This window comes from Polistes canadensis, unplaced genomic scaffold, assembly GCF_001313835.1.
Source record: "Polistes canadensis isolate GaletaPanama2010 unplaced genomic scaffold, ASM131383v1 scaffold_72, whole genome shotgun sequence".
NCBI lineage: Eukaryota > Metazoa > Arthropoda > Insecta > Hymenoptera > Vespidae > Polistes > Polistes canadensis.
In genome coordinates this window covers 633,635-654,523 of record NW_014569619.1, presented here as the reverse complement: position 1 = coordinate 654,523, position 20,889 = coordinate 633,635, and the positions used below count along the sequence as shown (strand labels likewise).

Below are 20,889 nucleotides of genomic sequence, written 5' to 3'. Positions count from 1 at the left end.
ATAATATATATATCGTATAATTGAAATATCATTTATATTGAAAATAATCAAATATAATAACGAAATGTATACTGTGAAATATAAATGAAAACGGTCAAACGGTAACTGTACAAAAGACACGAGGGACGACACGCGATTACGTAACCATACCGTCGGTTCTATCTTCACTTCCGGAAAGCCCCCAGGTCTCTCTCGCTACAAAACTTCTTTTTACGAGTAATAACGCGAAAGCGAGAGCCGAACGGATACGCTCGAAGTAGATTCACGAGTAGACTCGTTCTCCTAGTAGTAGCAGCCAGTCTACTACCGTCCAAGAGACGTTTGATGTTAAAATATTTTTATTACGGTATAATCACGCTTTCACCCGTCGCTAACGCTCGGTCATTCGCCCTTACCATAGAATATACTATCTTCCGATACATGGGAAATCGATTGGAAGAGTATCAAAACAAAACTTAGATGAATAAATAATAAATTACATTTATAGATGAACAAAATATTACACACAAAAAAATCATTTGTGTTTGAACATTTATTGGATATTCATCTAGAATCTAATCGAAATCTATAATATTTGAATGGAATACTCGATTAAAAAAATCCTACGTAAACATATGTTTTCGTTTTTTTTATTAATCTTTTTTATTCTCCAAAATTTTTTGTTAAATATTAAATATCGTTATTTCGTTTATTTATTATACTACTTAAAATATATATATAATTACAATAAAAGATTGTAAAAATAGGGAACACCCGGTATGTTTTATATCAGATCTGTTTTTACTAGGAAATAACGTGCATTGAATTTCATTGAAAGCTAATTTTATTACTAGGAAGAAAGAAAGTAAGGTTAAGGCTAATAATGTTTTACTACTCATTTGTATCAACCAATCTAAACACGAAACTATTGTATTCTTACAAAAAAAAACAAAAAAAAAAATAGGTTTTCACGAAGCTATAGGCGAAGCTGTGGCCCTGAATGTAGCAACTCCTCGTCATCTTCAAACTTTGGGATTAGCCAATAAATACATTGACGAGTACGCAGCTGATATTAATTATCTATTTTCTTTGGCCATGGAAAAATTGGTACTCCTTCCGTTCAGTCTAGCAGTTGACAGATGGCGATGGGACGTTTTTCGTGGTTACATTAATCGTGAAGAATATAATTGTCACTGGCACAGATTGAAGGAACAATACAGCGGCGTTAAACCACCTGTTCTTAGATCAGAAGATGATTTCGATCCTGGTGCGAAGTATCACATTCCAGCTAACATTCCGTATATTCGGTAAGTTTGAAAAACAATTATCAATATAATATTAATTATTAATATCGCGTATATATTGTATATTTATTAATTTTATTAATAATTTTATTTGTAATCACTGTTATGTGATCGCGAAACGATATGACATTTAAGATAAACCTGTGTGTTACCTACCCAACTAAAGACTATTAACATTTGAAAGCAAATGATTTCACTTTCGATAGATGTGTGTTCTCCTTTGTGCTTAGTTTTCACCATAGCACCGATCAACAGCGTTACGATAAATGCATACCTTTCTCCTTTAAGTTAATAATTTACATCTGATGTATATATACTGTTATAAATGTTCATTCTGCCATCATTATTAGCATCGATCTATCGTTGAAACGGGACATCAAATTTATCCCTACCACAATAAATTTTCTATTAGATCTTTATCTTTTTTAACTATATATTAAGATCGTCTAAGTATGGTTTTTTTTTCGCTCTCCATCGCGTGTTAATTGTCGAACGTTAATTAATATTATGAATTAATTAAACAAATGTGTGATAGCTTAAAATTTCGCGTTAAAATTTGTTCGTAGCAAATAAAAAATTGTATACTTTTACTAGCGATCGAGCGTGAAGGATATAACGGGGATGGTAATTATGGTTACATAACGGGTGGTTCATCAAAAGACAAAGTCTCATTTTCTCTTTGGTTTTATTAAAAATAGAAAAAAAAAAAATAAGTAGAAAAAAAAAGATAGGTGAAAAAGATAATACAAAAGGCGTCCTTATGTGTAATATAAAAACGTATCCGCGTAGTGCGTTCATCAAATGTGATTGTTTCAAATAACGTGTTATACATTGTACCTTGATAATAATTATAGTGACATTTCGGTTACGTCTACCAATAGGATTAGAGTCGTTTTATATTGAAAATAATACAAACTTATCAATAGCGTTCTTTTCTCGATACAAAAGAGAAAGAAAAAAGGCGTCTCGACGAAAATTAAATATCATCGGGCATCGTTGTTTCACAAATTTGAAAATAAATTTGGACGTGTTCTCGAGAGAAACCTTTTGAAAGATTTATCGCGAGAAGACGACGATCTTACGTCGGCGATCCGCCATCGTCAGAATAAACAAAAAAAAACAAAAAAAAAATGCAATTCTATAAAATTGTATAAAAATATTATCTATGTTGAAAAATTGGTGCTCTTAAAAATGATGTCCACCGTAACTGGAGCCGTAATCACCCTCGTAAGAACCATGGGATGATTGATGATAATGTACCGGTACCGGAACTGGTACTTTTACGGGAACCGGTACTGGTTTTTCAACTGGCACGGGGACAGGTTTGGATACGTGAACTGGTACTGGTCGTTCTACGGGTACTTTAACGGGATAAGGGACAGGTTTGTCTACTGGCACTGGTACAGGTTTTTCAACTGGATAGGGCGCCGGTACTGGTACTTTAACGTGTACAGGTACTGGTTTCTCAACCGGATAGGGCACGGGTTTTTCTACGTGAACCTTGACAGGATAAGGGACTGGTTTTTCTACTGGTACCGGTACATGTTTTTCCACGGGTACTGGATACGGTTTAGGTATGTGTACGGGATAGGGCCTCTCGACTGGTACCTCAACCGGATACGGAACGGGTTTTTCCACTGGGAAGGGCGCTGATACGTGGACCGGTACCTTTACCGTATATGGTACAGGCTTTTCAACTGGGAACGGTTGTGGCACTGGTACCTTTACTGGGTACGGTACCTTCTTCTCGACCGGATACGGTTGTGGTACATAAACTTTGTAAGGTACTGGTCTTTCGACTGGTACGTGCACGGGATAGGGCACCTTCTTCTCCACTGGATACGGTTGCGGTATGTGAACGGGCACCTTCACGAGTACCTTTACAGGTACAGGAATCTTCTTTTCTACCGGATACGGCTGCGGTACTGGTACTTTAACTGGATACGGTACTTCTTTTTCGACTGGATAATGTATCTTCTTTTCTACCGGATAAGGAACCTTGACGTTCTTCACGATAGTTATTTGTTTGACATTGCCACCATCATCACCTCCTCCATATCCACCTCCATATCCACCCCCGTAACCACCCTCGTAACCACCCTCGTATCCACCTCCGTCTCCACCCGACGAATGGGCTTCGCCACCACCGTAATCACCGCCCCCATAATCGCCACCACCGTAACCTCCATCATGACCATCGTAACTACCCTCGAAATGACCGAGTCCACGTTTGTCTTGGCGTTTTTCCTTAAGAGCACTGTTAGATTTATTCTCATTCTCGGCATCTTTATTATCGATGATGTTCTTTTCCTTTTCCTCGCATACTACCAGGGTCAAAAGACCAAGTAAAAATGTGATGTGCTGCGATAAAAATAAATTTATAATAATGAATTTTCTAAATTTGTATATAAATAATTATTGAAATATATTTAATAAGGGTAAAGACGATAAAAATTGAAAAATTTCAATCGATTAGATATAAAACGTAGAATAACCATAACTCACCCAAATTCTCATGATTCTCGGTTCTGGCACGAGCCGGCCAATGTCCAGAGTTTACTGAATACTTCCCCCGAAAGTAGCACCGTCTTTATAGACCGCTTTCCCCCGGCATACAAACGTAAAGCCCCTCTGCACGCTTGCGGAAAAGTGAAACACATTCGCGTCTGTTGTATCGCATACGTTCTGTTTAACTACGTACGTAGACGTTCACGTAGACGCATAAACATTTTTTTAAAATCTTAAATCCACGCGACGATGATTCCGTAACGCGCCTTGATGCGTTTCCATTCTCATTTTACTTCCCTTTTGCTACCGATCTATCAAACGTAGCGTAAATGATATGTAGGAAGTCACTGAAGAATTATTTTCTTTTATAAATGAAATACAACAAAACCACCTATCCTAATTGATTATCTAGATTTTTTTCGCATTAGATAGTACATAATCGATTTAACCAGCTAATTTAACCATTACCAAACCATAATATACAAAATAATAATGTCGTGTTAGGCAACCATGGATGATTTATTTTATTTTAACCGTAACTCAGTTGGCTATCACTTAACTTATTTTCTAAATTATAGATTAGATATATAATTGATAGAATTATACTGACTATTTCTAGAATATTATATTAGAAAACCTACGTCCAAATGTTATTACGCATTCTTCCAAGCAGCTTATAGGGGACATAAACAAGACATCTCTCTTTTCTACTTTGAATCTTTGATCCATTCCAAGTTTCTCATATACATGCATACAAACTCTTGGCCAGAAGTTTACCTCTTTTCCTTCCCCCAACACCCCCTTCGCCTCTTCCTTCTCTTTCCCCCTTCCCCATATCTAATTCCTTCTTTCTCGTTTCCCTACTCCAATCATTTATATGTATCTCCCATCTGCCTCGTGACGCGGCACACTCGCAACTGCACGGCTCTTCTCAGCCGAAACGAGGAACTAAACTTTGGTACGATAGAAAGAGAGAGTCCTAGGAAGTAAACGAAAGGATATATCTAAAGAGAAGCGAGTGGCACGGTAATTCGCGGGGATTTGCGGGGTGGTGGTGGTGGATGGGGGGGGGGGAAGGGGGAGGATAAAAAGGTGGGCGATGCCAAGCGAGATCGAATACTATCTTTTATTCTGCGATTCAACTCGTGATATGCGTGCCTTATTTGTTCGTATTTTTGTTCATATATGGTATATATTTTAAACTAAAGTTTTATTTTGATTTGAATCATTCGATCAGTAGAATAATTATTACAGATTAATATTTTTTGAATGATTCTAAGAGAAAGAAGAATCATGGAAAGATAATTATTATATTTTCTTATTTTTTGTAACATGAATTTGTTTTGTTTTGTTCTCTTTGGTTTATTCTTTTTTTTTCCCCCTATCAAAAAATGAAAACTCGAACAAGAATTCGTTTTATTACTTTCCTACAATCCGGGCTAAATCATTTTTGCATCATCGAAATCACAAGGCGTAGTCGTTCATTAAGTCGTTAGGAAGAAATTCTATACGAGTATATTGCTTACCGGGGAAGGAATATATATTGCGCAGGAAAACAAAAACCTATTTGCAGTTTTAACAAAAAAAACGTTGAACTTTATTAAATGAAAGTATTTTTTAAAAACAAAAAATATATGTCGAGATAAAAATTGTACTCGTGTCGATTTCCAACAAAACACTTTAGTCTGTTTTTATTTTATTTTTCAATTTAACTTAAATCTATCCTAAAAGCATGCGTAGAAGAATACAAAAAAAAAAAATATATATATATATATATACCTTAAAGCTAAGAAATAATAAATTATTTAATAAATTCTGCCGAACTATTTAATTATTAAATTAAAAATCACAAACTTCGCGAGGATATATTTGAATTTTTATAAGCATCGTTTGTCCTTCGGTTCATCGTAGAATCATTTTTACTTTCGAAAGATTCTACTGAATGGTGCCGAAATTTTTGCCAACCGAGTTTAACAGGCACCGGAACTTGGACCCAATAAGGGAAGGGTTTTCGGATTGGTACAGGTACACGTGCTTCGTCGTAAACTTTGTAAGGTTTGTCCACAGGAACTTTGATTGGTATTGGATACGGTTTAGGTACTTCTACGGGTACATGTTTCTCAACCGTGTAGGGTTTGGGTTGTGGTACTTTGACTGGGACTGGTACAGGTCTTTCTATTGGTACAGGGTATGGTGCATCAACTGGGACTTTGATTTTAACGGGATAAGGTTTAGGTACTTCAACGGGGTAAGGTCTCTCGATTTCTATGGGATAGGGTTTCGGTACTGAAACAGGGTAGGGTCGATTTATAGTGACCTTGACTGGCACGGCAACCTTTTTCTCGACCTCGTATGGTGTCGGTACTTTTACTGGTACCTTTACTTCATACGGCACGGTCTTGTCGACGGTGTACGGTTGAGGCACCGATACCTTCACCTCCACAGGTATTTTCCTCTCAACGGTATATGGCTGTGGTACCCGTACCTCGACCTTGTACGGCACGGGCCTGTCGACCTTCACCTCGTAAGGCACTTTCTTCTCTACTTGATACGGCTCCGGTACCTCTACGGGCGTATTCACGAACACTTTCACGGGGTAGGGTACCTTTTTCTCAACGGTGTATGGCTGAAGTACAGGAACCTTCACTTCATAGGGCACGTGTTTGTAAACCGTAAATGGAATTTTCTTTTCTACCGTCACTGGTACCGGAATCTTCTTCTCTACAATAATCGTCTTAATTTTTCCATGTTGATGATCGTTTATCCAATCGTTTCTCAAACTTCTCCTCCAAAAATCGCGTCCACCGATCCATCTGTTTCTAGAAAAATTACTCCAATCATCGGTGTCACCCTCAGCATCGGATTCCGTATCCTCGTCGTCTCTTAAATCAGAGTATCGAGTGCCGTACTCGTTATTAACCCTCTCTCGACTACCACCTTTCCTAATACTCGAATAGGATTCCCGAATTGTTTTTGATTCCGTAGTAGTGTTACCACTTTCTAAAGCTTTCTCTACTGCCCTTTCCGCTGCCCTTTCAGCAGCTTTCTCTACCGCCAGTTCAGCTGCCCTCTCGAGATCTTCTTTACGACTTGCCGAGGATGTTATAGCAATTCCAAGGCACAAAAAGCAGATCAATATTTGTTCCTGTATTTGAAAATGTTATTTCATTAATTTTCAACAAGAGAGTTAGAAAATTTGTAATAAATTCATATGAAAATTGATGTACCAAATGACGTATCATGATGAATTGTATCTAATCGATACTAGAGATCAATACAAACTGAAACCAAACGGTTTGCTATCCGACTATTATTTATACACAGCGAACCACTTTCCCCGGTTGAACTAGCTGGACCTTTATAGTCCGTACAGGCTCGTGTTCATGACAATTATCTACGCTTAAATGGTCATCATTGTTTTTTCGTGAGGTTCTAATACTCTTAAAAGCTAACACCCAAGCGACGAAGAATAACGGGTCTTCGAAAGTAATCAAAATTCTCTTCTATCTATTTCCTCGTGCCATTAACTAAAAACTTGAACACTATAAATAATTAAGGTATGTGAGATAAATTGCTCTTACCGAACTATTAAATGTTAGACCGCGTAATTTCGCAGTAAGAATAATATAAACCCGAACAAATTCTTATTACGCGTGTAATGCGTAAAGAAGAGAAAAATTTGTATACGCCGTTGTGTGCGAAGAATATTTTTGTTTTGTTTTCTTTTAAGCTCGTAGATTTTACGACATTTCTCAAATAGAAATTGAGAATTCTAGAGTTAATGAGAAAAGCGTACGGAATATTATTACTTTCTATAATTTTGTCGTAAAATCGATCATGCATCATAAAAAAGAATATTATTTAATTTTCTTTTAAACAAAGATTCTCTCTCTCTCAAAATTTTGTTTATTTCTTTTCATCTAATTTTTAATTTCTAATCAAAGTCATATTTTCGCATACAATTTTATCGATTTCTTCGTTTATTAGTTATCGTACTTTTTTTGTAAATTACAAAATTCGTACTTTTTTGCCTTTTGTATAATATTCACTAATAAGATATTCTGCAGATTCTCTCATGTATCAAGTGCAGTGAAACCGAGACCGGTGTAAAAGTTTTACACATTGTGTTTTTACAAACTCGTGTTATAACTTTCTCGCGCTCGACTAATCCGGCAATATCTCTTAATCGTCTCGATTTGTCGCGTGACTTCTTCAAGATCTTCTTTTTTGCTTTATTAAAAAAAAAAAATAACAAGGATTGGCAAATACGCATGAGAATGTTGTTCTTTTCTTAATTTGTTTTTCTTTTCTTTTCTTTTCTTTTCTTTACTTTACTTTACTTTTCTTTTTTTTTTTATATAATTAACTAACACCAACAATAAGTGCAATATATTTTGTAGTAAACTTCTATAAAACGTTCTTTACCACTTCCTAGTTCGTCTACTTTCTTTTCGTTTAAATCTGATATATCATGTTGAAACTAACGAGGTGTATCATAATTAATAGGATAAACGTACTCTTTGTTTCTAATCCTTTTTATTGCAAGAAATAGTATTTTAAGTAATCGTAAGTTCTCGAAAATAATAGAAGACGAAATTTCTGGTAATTAACACCGTAAAATATTAAATTAGGATTACCGTGATTCAAACTCATCAATGAACTATCTTCTGAAGATAACTAGTTTTTCTTTTTGATTTATTAAAAAATATAGTGAAACTTGAAAAATTATATAACAAATAATAATTATTATTCTTATATGGGATAGGATTTGTAAAAAAAGATATTATCCAAATTATTTGTAAACATTTTTTATTGAAATAACACAGACAAACTAGAACAGGTTATCTCTTTTCCAACAATCGGTGTTGATTACTGTCTGAGGAAACATACAAGTTTCACGGGATCCCATAAGATGGCGTCATTTGCATCTTTCCATCGCCTAATCCATTTGAAGCGTAGTTAAAAAAAAAAACTTACATAATAATTATAAATTTATAATACACATCTACACAATTAATTAAAATCTTTCTTCTTTATTGTTTACTTATATCCTCTAAATAATAACTTTCTACAATTATTAACGAGACTAAAACAATTTTCTATTTACAATATAGAAATGATCACGAAGCCATCTTTAAATGAACAAAAAAATATGAACGAGACAAAAATGATATTCAGGTGTCTTTTAGAAACTAATTTTATCAATATTCATTTTCGTTAGAATTATAATATTCAGAGTTGATAATTTGTTGTTCGTTGTCCTCGTCGTGAACTGGTACAGGTACTGCAACTTTAACGGGATAAGGTACAAGTTTCTGAATAGGATAAGGCAAATGTTTAGTCACATGAACAGGGATCGGTCGATCGATTGGTACCTTGACTGGTACAGCTATTGGTTTTTCTACCGGATAAGGTACTTCTTTCTCAACCGGATAGGGTGCAGGCACCGGTACCTTGACCTTTACCGGCACTGGTTTATCAACCGGTACTGGAATCGGTCTATGCACTTCGACCCTTACCGGAACGGGTACTGGTTTCTCTACCGGATAAGGAACTGGCTTACTAACATGAACAGGATACGGTTTTGATACTGGTACCGGTATTGGCTTTTCAACTTCGATTTTCACAGGATAACGTACGATTTTTTCAACTGGATAGGGTTGCGGAACATGTATAGGTACCTTTACCGGCACCGGTATTTTCCGTTCAATTGGAAAGGGATCCGGAACTGGTACTTTAACCTCATAGTGAACCTTCCTTTCTACGGGATAGGGCTCTGGTATATAAACTTTAACAGGAACCGGTCGATCAACCGGTACTTTCACCGGATACGGTACTTCCTTTATCACGGGCACTGGTTTAGGAATTTTCACAGGTACCTTTACGTAAACCTTTACAGGATAAGGAACCTTTTTCTCAACAGCGTATGGTTGTGATACTGGTATTTTGACTGGATATGGTATATTTTTTACCACGGGATATCGTATAATCTTTTCCACGGGATACGGTACAGCGACTTTTTTAATAATTGTGATCGTCTTGTGAACGTTTTCGTGTAAGTCATGTTCCAGAAAGTGATTCTCATGTGAGTTATCTTCGGGGACGTGTGACTCAAACGAGTATCCATTCTCTTCGGGTTCCTCGTAATGATCCTCGTATTGTTCGGCTAAACAAAATCAAATCATTTTATTTATCGATGTTACAATTATAATTATAAACTATGAAGAAAAAAACAAAACTTATCGAATAGATGGAAATTTACTTACACGGAACGGCAAGGGGATCCTCGTAAGCATAATTATTTTGTTCGGTAGATTCATCATCGTTCTTGTATTTCGACGATTTGTCATCCTCCTCATCCAAATAATTTCGTCTATTTTTGCTAACGAATCTCTGTGGTCTTATATAAAATATTCTTCTCTCGTATGTTTCAATAGGTAAATCTTCGTAAAGATAAATCCTCTTTTGATAATTGGATTGATCATCAATCGGAGTACTCGTAACAACGGCTACGAAAAACGCCAAGGCCATAGCTGGGTGACACTGTCGAAGAACCAAATTTGATAAACTAATTTGTCATTTGATTTCTGTCAAGTTCATAAACACCGAAATTTCACTAATCGTAATTAATATTAAACGTTTTGGTCCCTTAAATCTGCGATAAACAACGCACCGTACAACCCATAGTAACAAATTCTTCTTAGATCCTACGGGGTTCCTTCTTGTGTGTTCTCCTCTTCAATCTTTTATTTCTTCTTTATAAATTTGTCTTAGCTTACACTTAAGCCACGAGATACAATAATGTAGATCATTTCTACGATCTTAGTTTATATACTCAAATGGGTTGAACCGTTGCCACTGATCCAGAGGCTGAACATACACCTTCTTCTTACTCTTGGTCATCTTACGAGAGGGGAGTTAAACAACTTTCGCGTTTTCAAGCCGTTGTACTCTTGATGGAGTCTGTCAAAAGTGAAACTTAGTCTTCAAGATAACAAGCAATGGTCGTTCTGAAGAAAAGTAACTGATCGTGATACATGAGAAATACCTACACAATACATATCCTGTTTTTATCAATTACTCTGCTTTTGGTAAATTCTCATTTTCACTAACAACTATTTTCTCGAATCAAGTTCAAAGAACTTGTCTCTCCGTATATATAAATCATAATAAAATAAAAGTATTATTTTTAATACTATAATTTCAATTCCCGTATCAAATATTACATCCTCCCTAAAGTTATTTTTTTTTTCTTTTATTTGCACAAAATATGTTGTTTCTTTTTTCGTTGTACTTTCTTTGTATATAAATTAGTAAAATAATACGAGACGAGTTAAAAAATAATTATGCATATAAAAATTGTTAATATGAAAAATGCAAGTAACTCTACTTTTAGAACGAATTAATTTATGCAGGTGTGGATAATTTGCGTTTGACACTTTGAAACGTTTCTGAAACCTAAGTGATAGAATATAAAAAAAAAAAAAAAAGGGTCATTTACATTCCTCAGATCCATTTCACACAGTTTCTCGAACGGACAGATTGAAGATCGTATCGGCATCGTATCGCACGTTTCAAATTTCCTTTACATTAGATACGCTGTTCGAATTCTCCTTTCGTGCCGAGCATTTAACGCTCTATGGCGATGGTGTTATAAACGTAATTAACTGCACGATACATATACACGGATCACGATCGTTCAAAGCAATTCGATGCCTTCGAAATGATAGCAGAACACGCCATGGTAAAAACACGAAGTATTATTGACGATTGGATTGACTTTAAGTAAGGGAGCTTATTTTCTCACCATAAGATTTCATTTTATGAATGGTCAATCACATTAAGCTTAACCTTGCTCGTACAAATGCCGTTTAACATGATCCGTACTTTCTTCAAATTGATAATGATACGTATGTTTCAATCTTATCGTGATTTTCTTTTTTATTTTTTGTTCTTTCAAACGTATTATTCGATAGAAAACAATTAAAATTAGAACAGATATTAAATTGTACAATACAATTGCTTCTCTTAATAATATCTTCTTCAATATACTTAAATAGAGTTAACCGTAATACTTAGTTATCAGTAATTATTATTATTTATTTAAATCGCGTGTTTCTTTCGTCAATTAATTACAAAAAAAAAAAAAAAAAGAAGAAAAACTAAGAAAAAGAAAGTTTGATCAAATTAGAATATTATTTTCGCATTAAAAAAAGAAGTTTCCTTAAAAAAGAAAAAAGAGAGATAAAGAAAAAAGAAATCGTACGCGTTTATATTTCTCACGAAGAAACTCGGTTCTTCGACCTCGATAAATAAGCATGACTTCTCTAACGCGTAATTTTCTTTTTAACATTTAATATTATCTTTTACAATGTGAGCCAGGATAATCAAGATCTATCGTATTATCTTAAACTTAACGCATCGTATTTATCTTGCAGTCGATTCTCGAAACTCACTTGCCGGATATTTTGCAACAAACATACGCTAAAAGATCAAGGAGCATCCTTTTTTTTTTATGTTTTTATTATTATACAACGCATCAAACATAACTCATGACACCGTTAATACAAATTTCAATTATTTACATATTTTTATCGCTATTTTAATCGAATTTAAATAATGTCTCCTCTGTTAAGAGATTTCAAATATAAAATTTAGAAATATTTCATTTTAAGAAAAAAATAAAATGGTGGACATATTAACATGACGAGATTATTATCGTTCGTCAGTAAATCAGAATGACTACATTATCGACGCGTTGGTCGTATGAAATAATTCTTTTCATTACCGCGTAACGAATCAATCGATAAAATAGAACTTACAATAGATATATTTAAAACACATTAAAGTATTATAAAAAAAAATAATTGAATGTCATATTCTGATATACATCACATTCTAATATATTTTTCAATATATCGTGTTAAATGTGTCTTACTTTTACATGAAAAAAGAAAAAAAAAAAAAAAAAACAGAAATAAATTAACTTAGCGCGTAAATGGAAAGTAAAAGTGAATAAAAGGATCGGGTAAAGAGAAACGAGATAGGTAAAAAAAAAAAATGGGAAAAAAAAAAGGGGAAAAAAAAAAGTAAAATCGTGTAACGTAAATGAGTAAAAGGGCAAGAGGAAGGAATTAGCTTTTCTAACGGAAGGATCGTTCTTTCGTTTCATGGCGAAGGGAAGACTCTTACTTTCAGTCTCGGTGTCGCGTGCGCTAATAGTTAGATTGCATAAGACCTCTTCTTCTACGAATAGAAGTCACTCGATTCACGAGTGGCAAAGGCAAGCAAATCGTCTCGATTCCTCATGTACAAAGGAAGTGGAGCGAGGACTGATCCTTCAATCTTCCTACGTTCTATTAAACGCTCAAGATCGTAATAATAATAACGTTTATTTTCTTGCTTAATCTCGCATTCAATCGGTGTTTACATAAATATATATATAATAATATTTTTATATTGATATTACAATATCATAAAATATTTCTCGTTTCTTAAAAAAGTAATATTCATTAATCGGGGCACGCATTTGTACAAAAATAAAAGTAATATGAAGAAGTTTTAAATGAAATTGATTATTATACGTTATTATCTTTTTCATTATAGTTATATTAATTTTTTTTTGGGTATGAAAAAAAAAGAAATAGATTTATTATGCCAGTTCGTAAATTATATAACTCTTTCCCACGTATCATCTCTATTATTATACCGAGCTAAAAGTGGGTCAGAAAGACGCACCGTCTGCAGTCGATAGTCTTGTACATTTATCCGAGGCTGAATAAGGGTAGAGAAGAAAATTATGAGATGCATGAAAGTGATGGTCTTAGAAAGAAGAGTAAAGAGGTGAGAGGGTAATCGTTTATCGATTTTAAGGGAAACAACTTGGCATAGGTCGTAGAGTGGGTCACCGATGTGTTATTCAATTTCGTGACACCGATAGGACCACTTCTCTTTCTCTCTCTTAACATACATTTATATATGTATATACTTTAGTAACATATTGATGTGTTAGTATACTCGAAAGACGAAAGTTTTCATTGGAAAGCTGCACGTACCGTGAAAGAAGGCAGCAACGTCATCGTGGGGCTCGCTTCCTTTTCACTCTACACGCTTTTCAAGTGGCTCTCCTTCATCGTATGCCAACGTAACAATTTCAAGCATTGATTTTACGTAACGTTACGCGTTCCAGAAATAAGAAATAGAAAATTTTATCCCCCTTTACTTCTCGATATTTTCTCATTTACATAAGTTTTTGTAAGATTTCAACAGTCGTTTAATTGAAAATGGATCATTTCGTTTGAAATGAAATTAAAGGAAAAAGAGAGAGAGAGAGAGAGAGAGATACGGAAACGTATTATAATAATAAGGAAATAAACGAGGAATAATAAACGATTATGTTTTCTATCACATTTATATTATTTTATACAAAAAAAAAAATATTACATATACTTTACTATTTCGGTATAAAAGTAAGATAAGGAATAGAACGCGTTACACTACAAAGCTCGGGACACCTTAGCTAATTTTTGTTGTTGTCTCCCTCTTTGAGTTGGTGGCTTGGCCCACGCCGCTGTGCCGCCGGCTCCGTATTGTTCTTTATTCTTTATTATTGCGACCGATTTCGAAGATACGATCGAAATCCGGTAGGAGCTAGCTCGTACCGGATCTCTCTCATCGAGATATCGGATCCAGGTACAAGTGCATATCGATCGAAGCTTAGCACAACGACGATGACGACGACGATGACGATGACGACGGCAACGACACATACCTATAATACGTAATATACTAGGAGGAATGGTGAATACCAGGCCGATTCCTCATCGTTGTTGTCGTCGTCGATCGTCCTCGGCCTAGAAGCCGCTAACTATGAGGGAGTTGCGCATGTTGATCGATTTAATGATGACCATAGTGATATCCGTCGCTGCTTCCGCCGTCGTAACCACCATAACCACCTTCGTAACTACCATGACCACCTTCGTAACCACCATGATGGACTGCTACGGGTACCGGTACCTTTACTGGAACCGGTACTGGTTTTTCAACTGGGTATGGTACTGGTCTCTCGACGTGTACGGGGTACGGTCTGTCGACTGGCACCTTGACCGCATACGGTACTGGCTTCTCCACTGGATACGGTACTGGCTTCTCCACCGGGTAGGGTTGTGGTACATGTACTTTCACTGGATAGGGTACGTGCTTCTCTACGGGTACTGGGTATGGCCTGTCAACATGTACTTTTACGGGATAGGGCACTGGTTTCTCGACTGGGTAAGGTACAGGCTTTTCGACATGAACTGGGTAAGGTTTGGGAACTGGGACATGGACTGGACGATCAACTGGTACCTTCACTGGATAGGGTACGAGTTTCTCGACTGGGTACGGTTGTGGTACATGGACGGGAACCTTGACTGGATAGGGAACTGGTTTTTCAACGGGATAGGGTTGTGGTACTGGGATCTTGACTGGAACGTGCACCTGTTTCTCAACTGGGTAGGGTTGTGGGACAAAGACCTTGACGGGGTAGGGCCTATCTACGGGAACATGTACTGGGTATGGAACCTTCTTCTCGACGGGGTAAGGTTGCGGCACGTGAACCGGTACCTTAACGAGAACCTTCACTGGATAAGGCACGTGTTTTTCTACGGGATAAGGTTGTGGTACTGGAACCTTTACTGGAACTGGTACTTGCTTCTCTACAGGATAAGGGATGTGCTTCTCCACTGGATATGGCACAGCTACGTTTTTGACTACGGTAACGGTTTTAACGTGCTCTTGTCCGTAGCCGCCGCCGCCACCATATCCGCCCTCGTAACCTCCGCCATACCCTCCGCCATGGCCTCCACCATATCCACCGCTATATCCGCCGCTATATCCGCCGCTATATCCATGTCCTAATTCCACACTACCGTGTCCTGCTGACCCAATATCGTATCCTCCATCATAGCCATAGCCGTATCCAAGACCCAAAATGCCGCGTTTCTCTTGCTTCTTAGATGTTGCGCTCTTGTCTTCCGCAGCTTTTGCGGATTCCCCGGCCAATGCGACCGAGGATACGAAAGTGATTACCGCCAGGTATATCTGCAAAATATTGATGCAATTTATCGGATCCTTTCGCAATATAATCGAGATTTACGATTATCGTTTGAAGAACTAATCGAACGGATCAGGAACAAAAATATAATCGTAACAATTAACCGATTAAATAATTAATTATAAAAAAATATAAACGTTATATATTTTCGCGAATAATTATAATTCCACCATGCCTACGTAACGATCACTTTTCCCGTAATACAATAATCAAAATCATTTTCAATATAACTTTTCGCGAATATTATTATCACTGACGACCCGTAATATATATACGATCTATATGTTCCCCGCGTTTATCGAAGGACCAAGAACAGGGGGGTGGTGATGGGGGTTTGGATTCTCGAATAATTTTCGACGTACCAGGATTCTCATTTTGGCTCTCGCGATGTTCCGGGTGCGTCCAGAAGTGAACTGGATGCTGATTGCCGTTCGTTCGGGGCCTTATATACACGGCACACTTTCGCCTTCGCAATACGGACGGACCCCGGGTCCAAGAGCACGCCATATACCCCCCACGTTACACCTCTTTGTTCGCTACGAACGACGACGGTCCCACCGTTCGGCCAACCACCACTCCCCTTTGGGACAGACTACGAGCGAGGAAACAAGCGAGGAAGTGAGAGCGAAAGAGATAGGGATTGGTCCCCTCCCCCCACCCCACACACACACACAACACACACAACACCCGCTCTCTCTTTCTTTTTTGAATTTCGTTCTCTTCGTCATTATTGTCGTAGTCGTAATTGTCGATCGTGATCATCGGTAACTGTCATATATTCTTTTTTTTTCTATATAATATATTTCGAGATCTATTTAAAAAGAAAAAAAAATATATAGAAAAGTGATGAAGAAAGAGAGGAAAATGAAGTAGAAGTAGAAGTAGTAGAAGAAGAAGAAGGGAACATTCTTTCGTTTCGATCACCATTACACCCGTTTTCTCGTCCAACGAGAAACGTTCATCTTAAGCATACGTGTATCTCGCGCCTCTCTCTTTCTATCTCCCGATCTCAATTGAAAAGAATTTTCTTCCCTCTTATGTTAGAGTATAAATCCTAGAAGCAGTAGTCATCGCACGCAAATAGAATCAATCGATGGATCTTGTTACTTGAATATGTTAAGTATTGAGAAATAACGCAAGCTCTAGTAAATGATACTTTACAAAAATGTAATATACGTTTGACTTATATAATAATAATAATAATAATCAAAATATTATACATGCTTTTTGCATAAATCTATTGAAATATATAACCGATTCGGTAATGGTACATGTTAGATTCGAAAAAGGATTTACGAGAAAAAGCGAAAGTCCGTGCTCTGGTTGTTGACTTGACCGTTTTCCCCGCTCCCGCCCCTCCTATCCTTCTTTTTCTTCCTTCCTTTACGGCTACGGAAGCATTCGGTTATTCGTATTATAACTATCATATCTTTAAAACAGGCACGATCCTTTTGGGTTACGTGATAAACTTAAATGCAAAAATTTGCTGAAAAAAATCGTTAATATTATTAAAACCAATAATAATAATGATTTTAATATATTATAAACATTTTCTTTGCCTTTTTTTTTTCCCTTTAAAAATAAGATTTTTTTATTAAACTCTCGATAAAAATATTCTTTTTATAATTAATATATATAAAATTGGAGAATAATTAATTATTGATCTTGTAAAAAAAAAAGAAATCAAAGTAATATTCTAAGAAAAATAATATCGATTATCGATCGTACAAATCGAATGCAAGAAATCGGCTCCCACGTTATCTCAAACATCCTTCTTTCTACCTTTCGCTGTTACAGTTCCGTTTTCGTTTCTTCCTTCGTTTTAAACCAATACCGCAAAGTCATGCATAGATATGTTTAATCCTATGTATCTATAACTCGTCGAACATAAGTACGAATCATTTTTATTATCACAACTACTATACTTTAACTATAGTTAGAATATGTTACGTATCCCGAGACAAACTCACCTACGATTTATCTCTATGCGATCACACCACTACTGCAAACCATTACTTCCTTTTGCGAGAAATGTAGGATAGACAAGGTAAACCTCACGATCACCATTTCACTCTCTCTCTCTGTCTTTCTTTCTATCGTAAGAAATATACTTTTATTTGCCAACTTATATATATACGAGAAAGGAAAAAATAATTATGAATATAAATCGTTTATCGTTAAAAAAAAAAACTATTTCTTACTTTGTTTACCTTCGTCAGAATTCACCAGATACACCAGACTGTAATCGTTTCTTTTCGGATTACATTATACAATCAACGTATGAAACGATTATTCCGTTTGTAATTACGCGTATACGTGTACAAAAATATCTATTAAATGATTCAAAACCTTTCGCCATGGAAAGTTAAACACGATTAATGAAAAAGAAAATATACTCGAACGATCGATCCTTTTTTTAATTCTTACTATTCCGTTAAACGTTTGCAATTCAATACGTTATACTTTACCTTTTTTCATAAGTTCTAACTTTATCTATTATTATATTCAATTTTTAAAGCTAGCGTGTTATTAAAAAAAAAAAAAAAAATGTAAAAAAAAAACAACAAACAAAACTTCCGCATTTAGAAAATCATACAATTGGCAAAATTCTTGATTTTTACGTAACCACCGACTTTCGCAATGTTTATAAAGCGTAAAAAGCCACGTTGCGTTAAATACATATGAAACACGTGAAAAATAAATCAATAGAATTTGATTCTAATTTTTATCTTGTCCCTCCCTCTCTCCCTCCCTTTTATTTTTTTTTCTGTTCGAATTTTTTTACAATCCTCGAACACGCACGCACGTCGTATGAAATCGTCGAAATTATTCGAGCGTGCGAAGTAAAAGAAAAAAAGAAAATAATAATGCAAAAGGGGTAAAAACGATCACGGACTATCCAACAATTTTTCTAGTCCATTTCCGATCATGAACCGAGAATGGATCATCGATGTAAATGGATGAATCATGGTTATGCTATTCACGGCTAAGGTCTTGAACTCATTGATGCGTATAAATCCGATCTAACAGCAGCCGCCCCATTGATTAGACAAACTAGATAACTATATTTTATTTTCCCTCGGGGGGGAATTAAGATCAAATCGGATTCCTTCATTTTTACAATAGAAAACTCGAGTAATGCACTCGGGGCTAGATTCTCTTATTATTAGATGAAACATAAATACGTTCGCGAAAGGTCAACCGATAAAATTTCGAACGATCCTTGATTCCATAAAACGACATATCTTCGAATCCCCTTGGCTTCTTCATCTTCTTACTTTTTTTTTTCTTTCGTTTTTTAATATCACGTTTTCGTGCATAATAATTAAAACATAAACATCACCGTCTGTGTTAGTTTACATGTTTGCGAAAGAGCATAAATATTATTATACATCATTTTATTCAAAATATTGAGAATGGTGCATGCATAATATAAAAGTCAAATGAAAAAGGAAAGAATTTCGTATAAATTAAACATATATATATATATTATATAAAAAAAAATAAAAAGAAACAGAAGAACCAGACGTTATTTTAATGAGATATAAATTCGCGTAACACACTGTCTCGATTTCTTTATATCCTTGTTCCTAAAAGGTACCGAAAAAAAATTCGGATGCACTCGGGGAAAGATGATAAAAAAAGGAATTTAACAAATAGAAAAATTAATAATAATATCTGTGTTGCAAGAGTTATTCTAGCAATAAATTGATTACTTTAACTTAAATAAAATCATATCGTTCGTTTATTTTTTTAACTGTGGAAAGTAGAGAAACGATGTTCGCGATTTCGATCCACCGCCATTACGTAAAGGTCGCTGCCGATGAGGAATTTGAGGTGAAACGCTGATGTCTTCGCGTGCTCGTATCCAGGATGACCTGGTCTCACACACACATACGTTTATACAGGCACATACAAAAAGCTCTCTTTCTCTCCTTGTTATCCTAGAGTCGATCTATTAAACGAAGATAAGTATCGACGATGGCATCGAATTACACGTCGAATAGACCGAGAATATAACTACCACTTTGATGACCCTGACCTTGCTAATCATTCTTCAAGGTCCACCCAAATTTGTCTACCTAGATCATCGAATATTAAAATTCGTGATTTCACTTTGACAGATATTATTTATTTATTTTTAATATAAAAATGTATCATTATCACACATGATATAGTTTCTTTTTTTATTTATTAATTTATATGTTACACAATGATGAATTATATATTTATAATTATCATAATAATATTATGCTGTTTTTTTGTGTTGAAAATAATATAAAAATTTTGTAAAAACATTTGTTAATATTTTATACACGAGTTATTTATAATTTCAATTGCTTATCGATAAATCGTATATGTTTTTTTTTTTAATAGAAACTTCGTTGCCGGAGTCCTTCAGTTTCAAATCTATCGTGCCTTGTGTCGGACAACAGGTCAAAAATTTTCGGATGATTCTCGAAGATCCTTGCATAAATGTGACTTCTATAGGAGTCCCGAAGCTGGAAGAATTCTCGGGTAAGTAATCTTAATATTCATATTATGACGAAATTTCGAGATATTGGAATTAATTAGTTAATATTCGCAAGAAAAAATACGTAATAGGAGAAAGATGATGTGCTGAATTCTTTTTTTTTAAATTTAAAAGTCACGCTTCTACTTTCTATTTTTTCGTTTTTTTTTTTTCGCAATATGTTTAAAAAAAGAAAAAAAGAAAACCCCCTCGAAGAAATACAATTCCAAATTTATTCAAATAATGAATAATTCTATACGAAACGAATATCAGTCTCATTTATTCGACGTTGGAAAACGTCCCGTCGATTGTTTGCAACATTTTAGCGAAACTTTTTACACGTTCCATGGTTCTCAGAGATCATAGTGATATTATATTTGTGTCTACAAAACCAGACGAATTTACATCGAATATTTTCTTTCCCTATGAGGCAATGTTCCTTGTGTATTATGTGTCTCGATCCAGCGTCGATAAAATTATCTAACGCATTC

The 20,889-nt window shown here is 35.4% G+C and overlaps 5 protein-coding genes across 6 annotated transcripts in view; 1 reads left to right on the top strand and 4 right to left on the bottom strand.

Moving 5' to 3' along the window:
- LOC106786393 (angiotensin-converting enzyme) overlaps positions 1 to 20,889 on the top strand; it is a 36,600-nt gene that overhangs the window by 6,178 nt on the left and 9,533 nt on the right. For both annotated transcript variants that reach the window (XM_014747725.1, XM_014747723.1), the window contains 2 exons: positions 944 to 1,286; positions 20,263 to 20,403. In XM_014747725.1, coding sequence (XP_014603211.1) covers positions 944 to 1,286; positions 20,263 to 20,403 — 484 coding nt within the window. The remainder of the gene's footprint in view (positions 1 to 943; positions 1,287 to 20,262; positions 20,404 to 20,889) is intronic.
- On the bottom strand, positions 2,361 to 3,800 carry LOC106786312 (proline-rich protein 4-like). Its single transcript, XM_014747542.1, has 2 exons — positions 3,789 to 3,800; positions 2,361 to 3,644 (listed from the first exon to the last, which is right to left on the bottom strand). The coding sequence occupies exons 1-2, from the start codon at positions 3,798 to 3,800 to the stop codon at positions 2,469 to 2,471; spliced, it is 1,188 nt and encodes a 395-aa protein (XP_014603028.1). The 3' UTR covers positions 2,361 to 2,468.
- Positions 5,638 to 7,033, bottom strand: LOC106786311 (proline-rich protein 4-like). The gene is made up of 2 exons (XM_014747541.1): positions 7,019 to 7,033; positions 5,638 to 6,936 (listed from the first exon to the last, which is right to left on the bottom strand). The coding sequence occupies exons 1-2, from the start codon at positions 7,031 to 7,033 to the stop codon at positions 5,638 to 5,640; spliced, it is 1,314 nt and encodes a 437-aa protein (XP_014603027.1).
- LOC106786310 (proline-rich protein 4-like) lies at positions 9,023 to 10,322 on the bottom strand (the record flags this gene model as incomplete). The annotated part of the gene is made up of 2 exons (XM_014747540.1): positions 10,058 to 10,322; positions 9,023 to 9,957 (listed from the first exon to the last, which is right to left on the bottom strand). Coding segments are annotated over exons 1-2 (1,200 nt in total), but the record flags the coding sequence as incomplete, so codon positions are not given.
- Positions 14,215 to 16,453, bottom strand: LOC106786394 (repetitive proline-rich cell wall protein 2-like). Its single transcript, XM_014747726.1, has 2 exons — positions 16,248 to 16,453; positions 14,215 to 15,872 (listed from the first exon to the last, which is right to left on the bottom strand). Exons 1-2 carry the CDS (start codon positions 16,257 to 16,259, stop codon positions 14,688 to 14,690), a joined length of 1,197 nt encoding a protein of 398 aa, XP_014603212.1. The 5' UTR covers positions 16,260 to 16,453; the 3' UTR covers positions 14,215 to 14,687.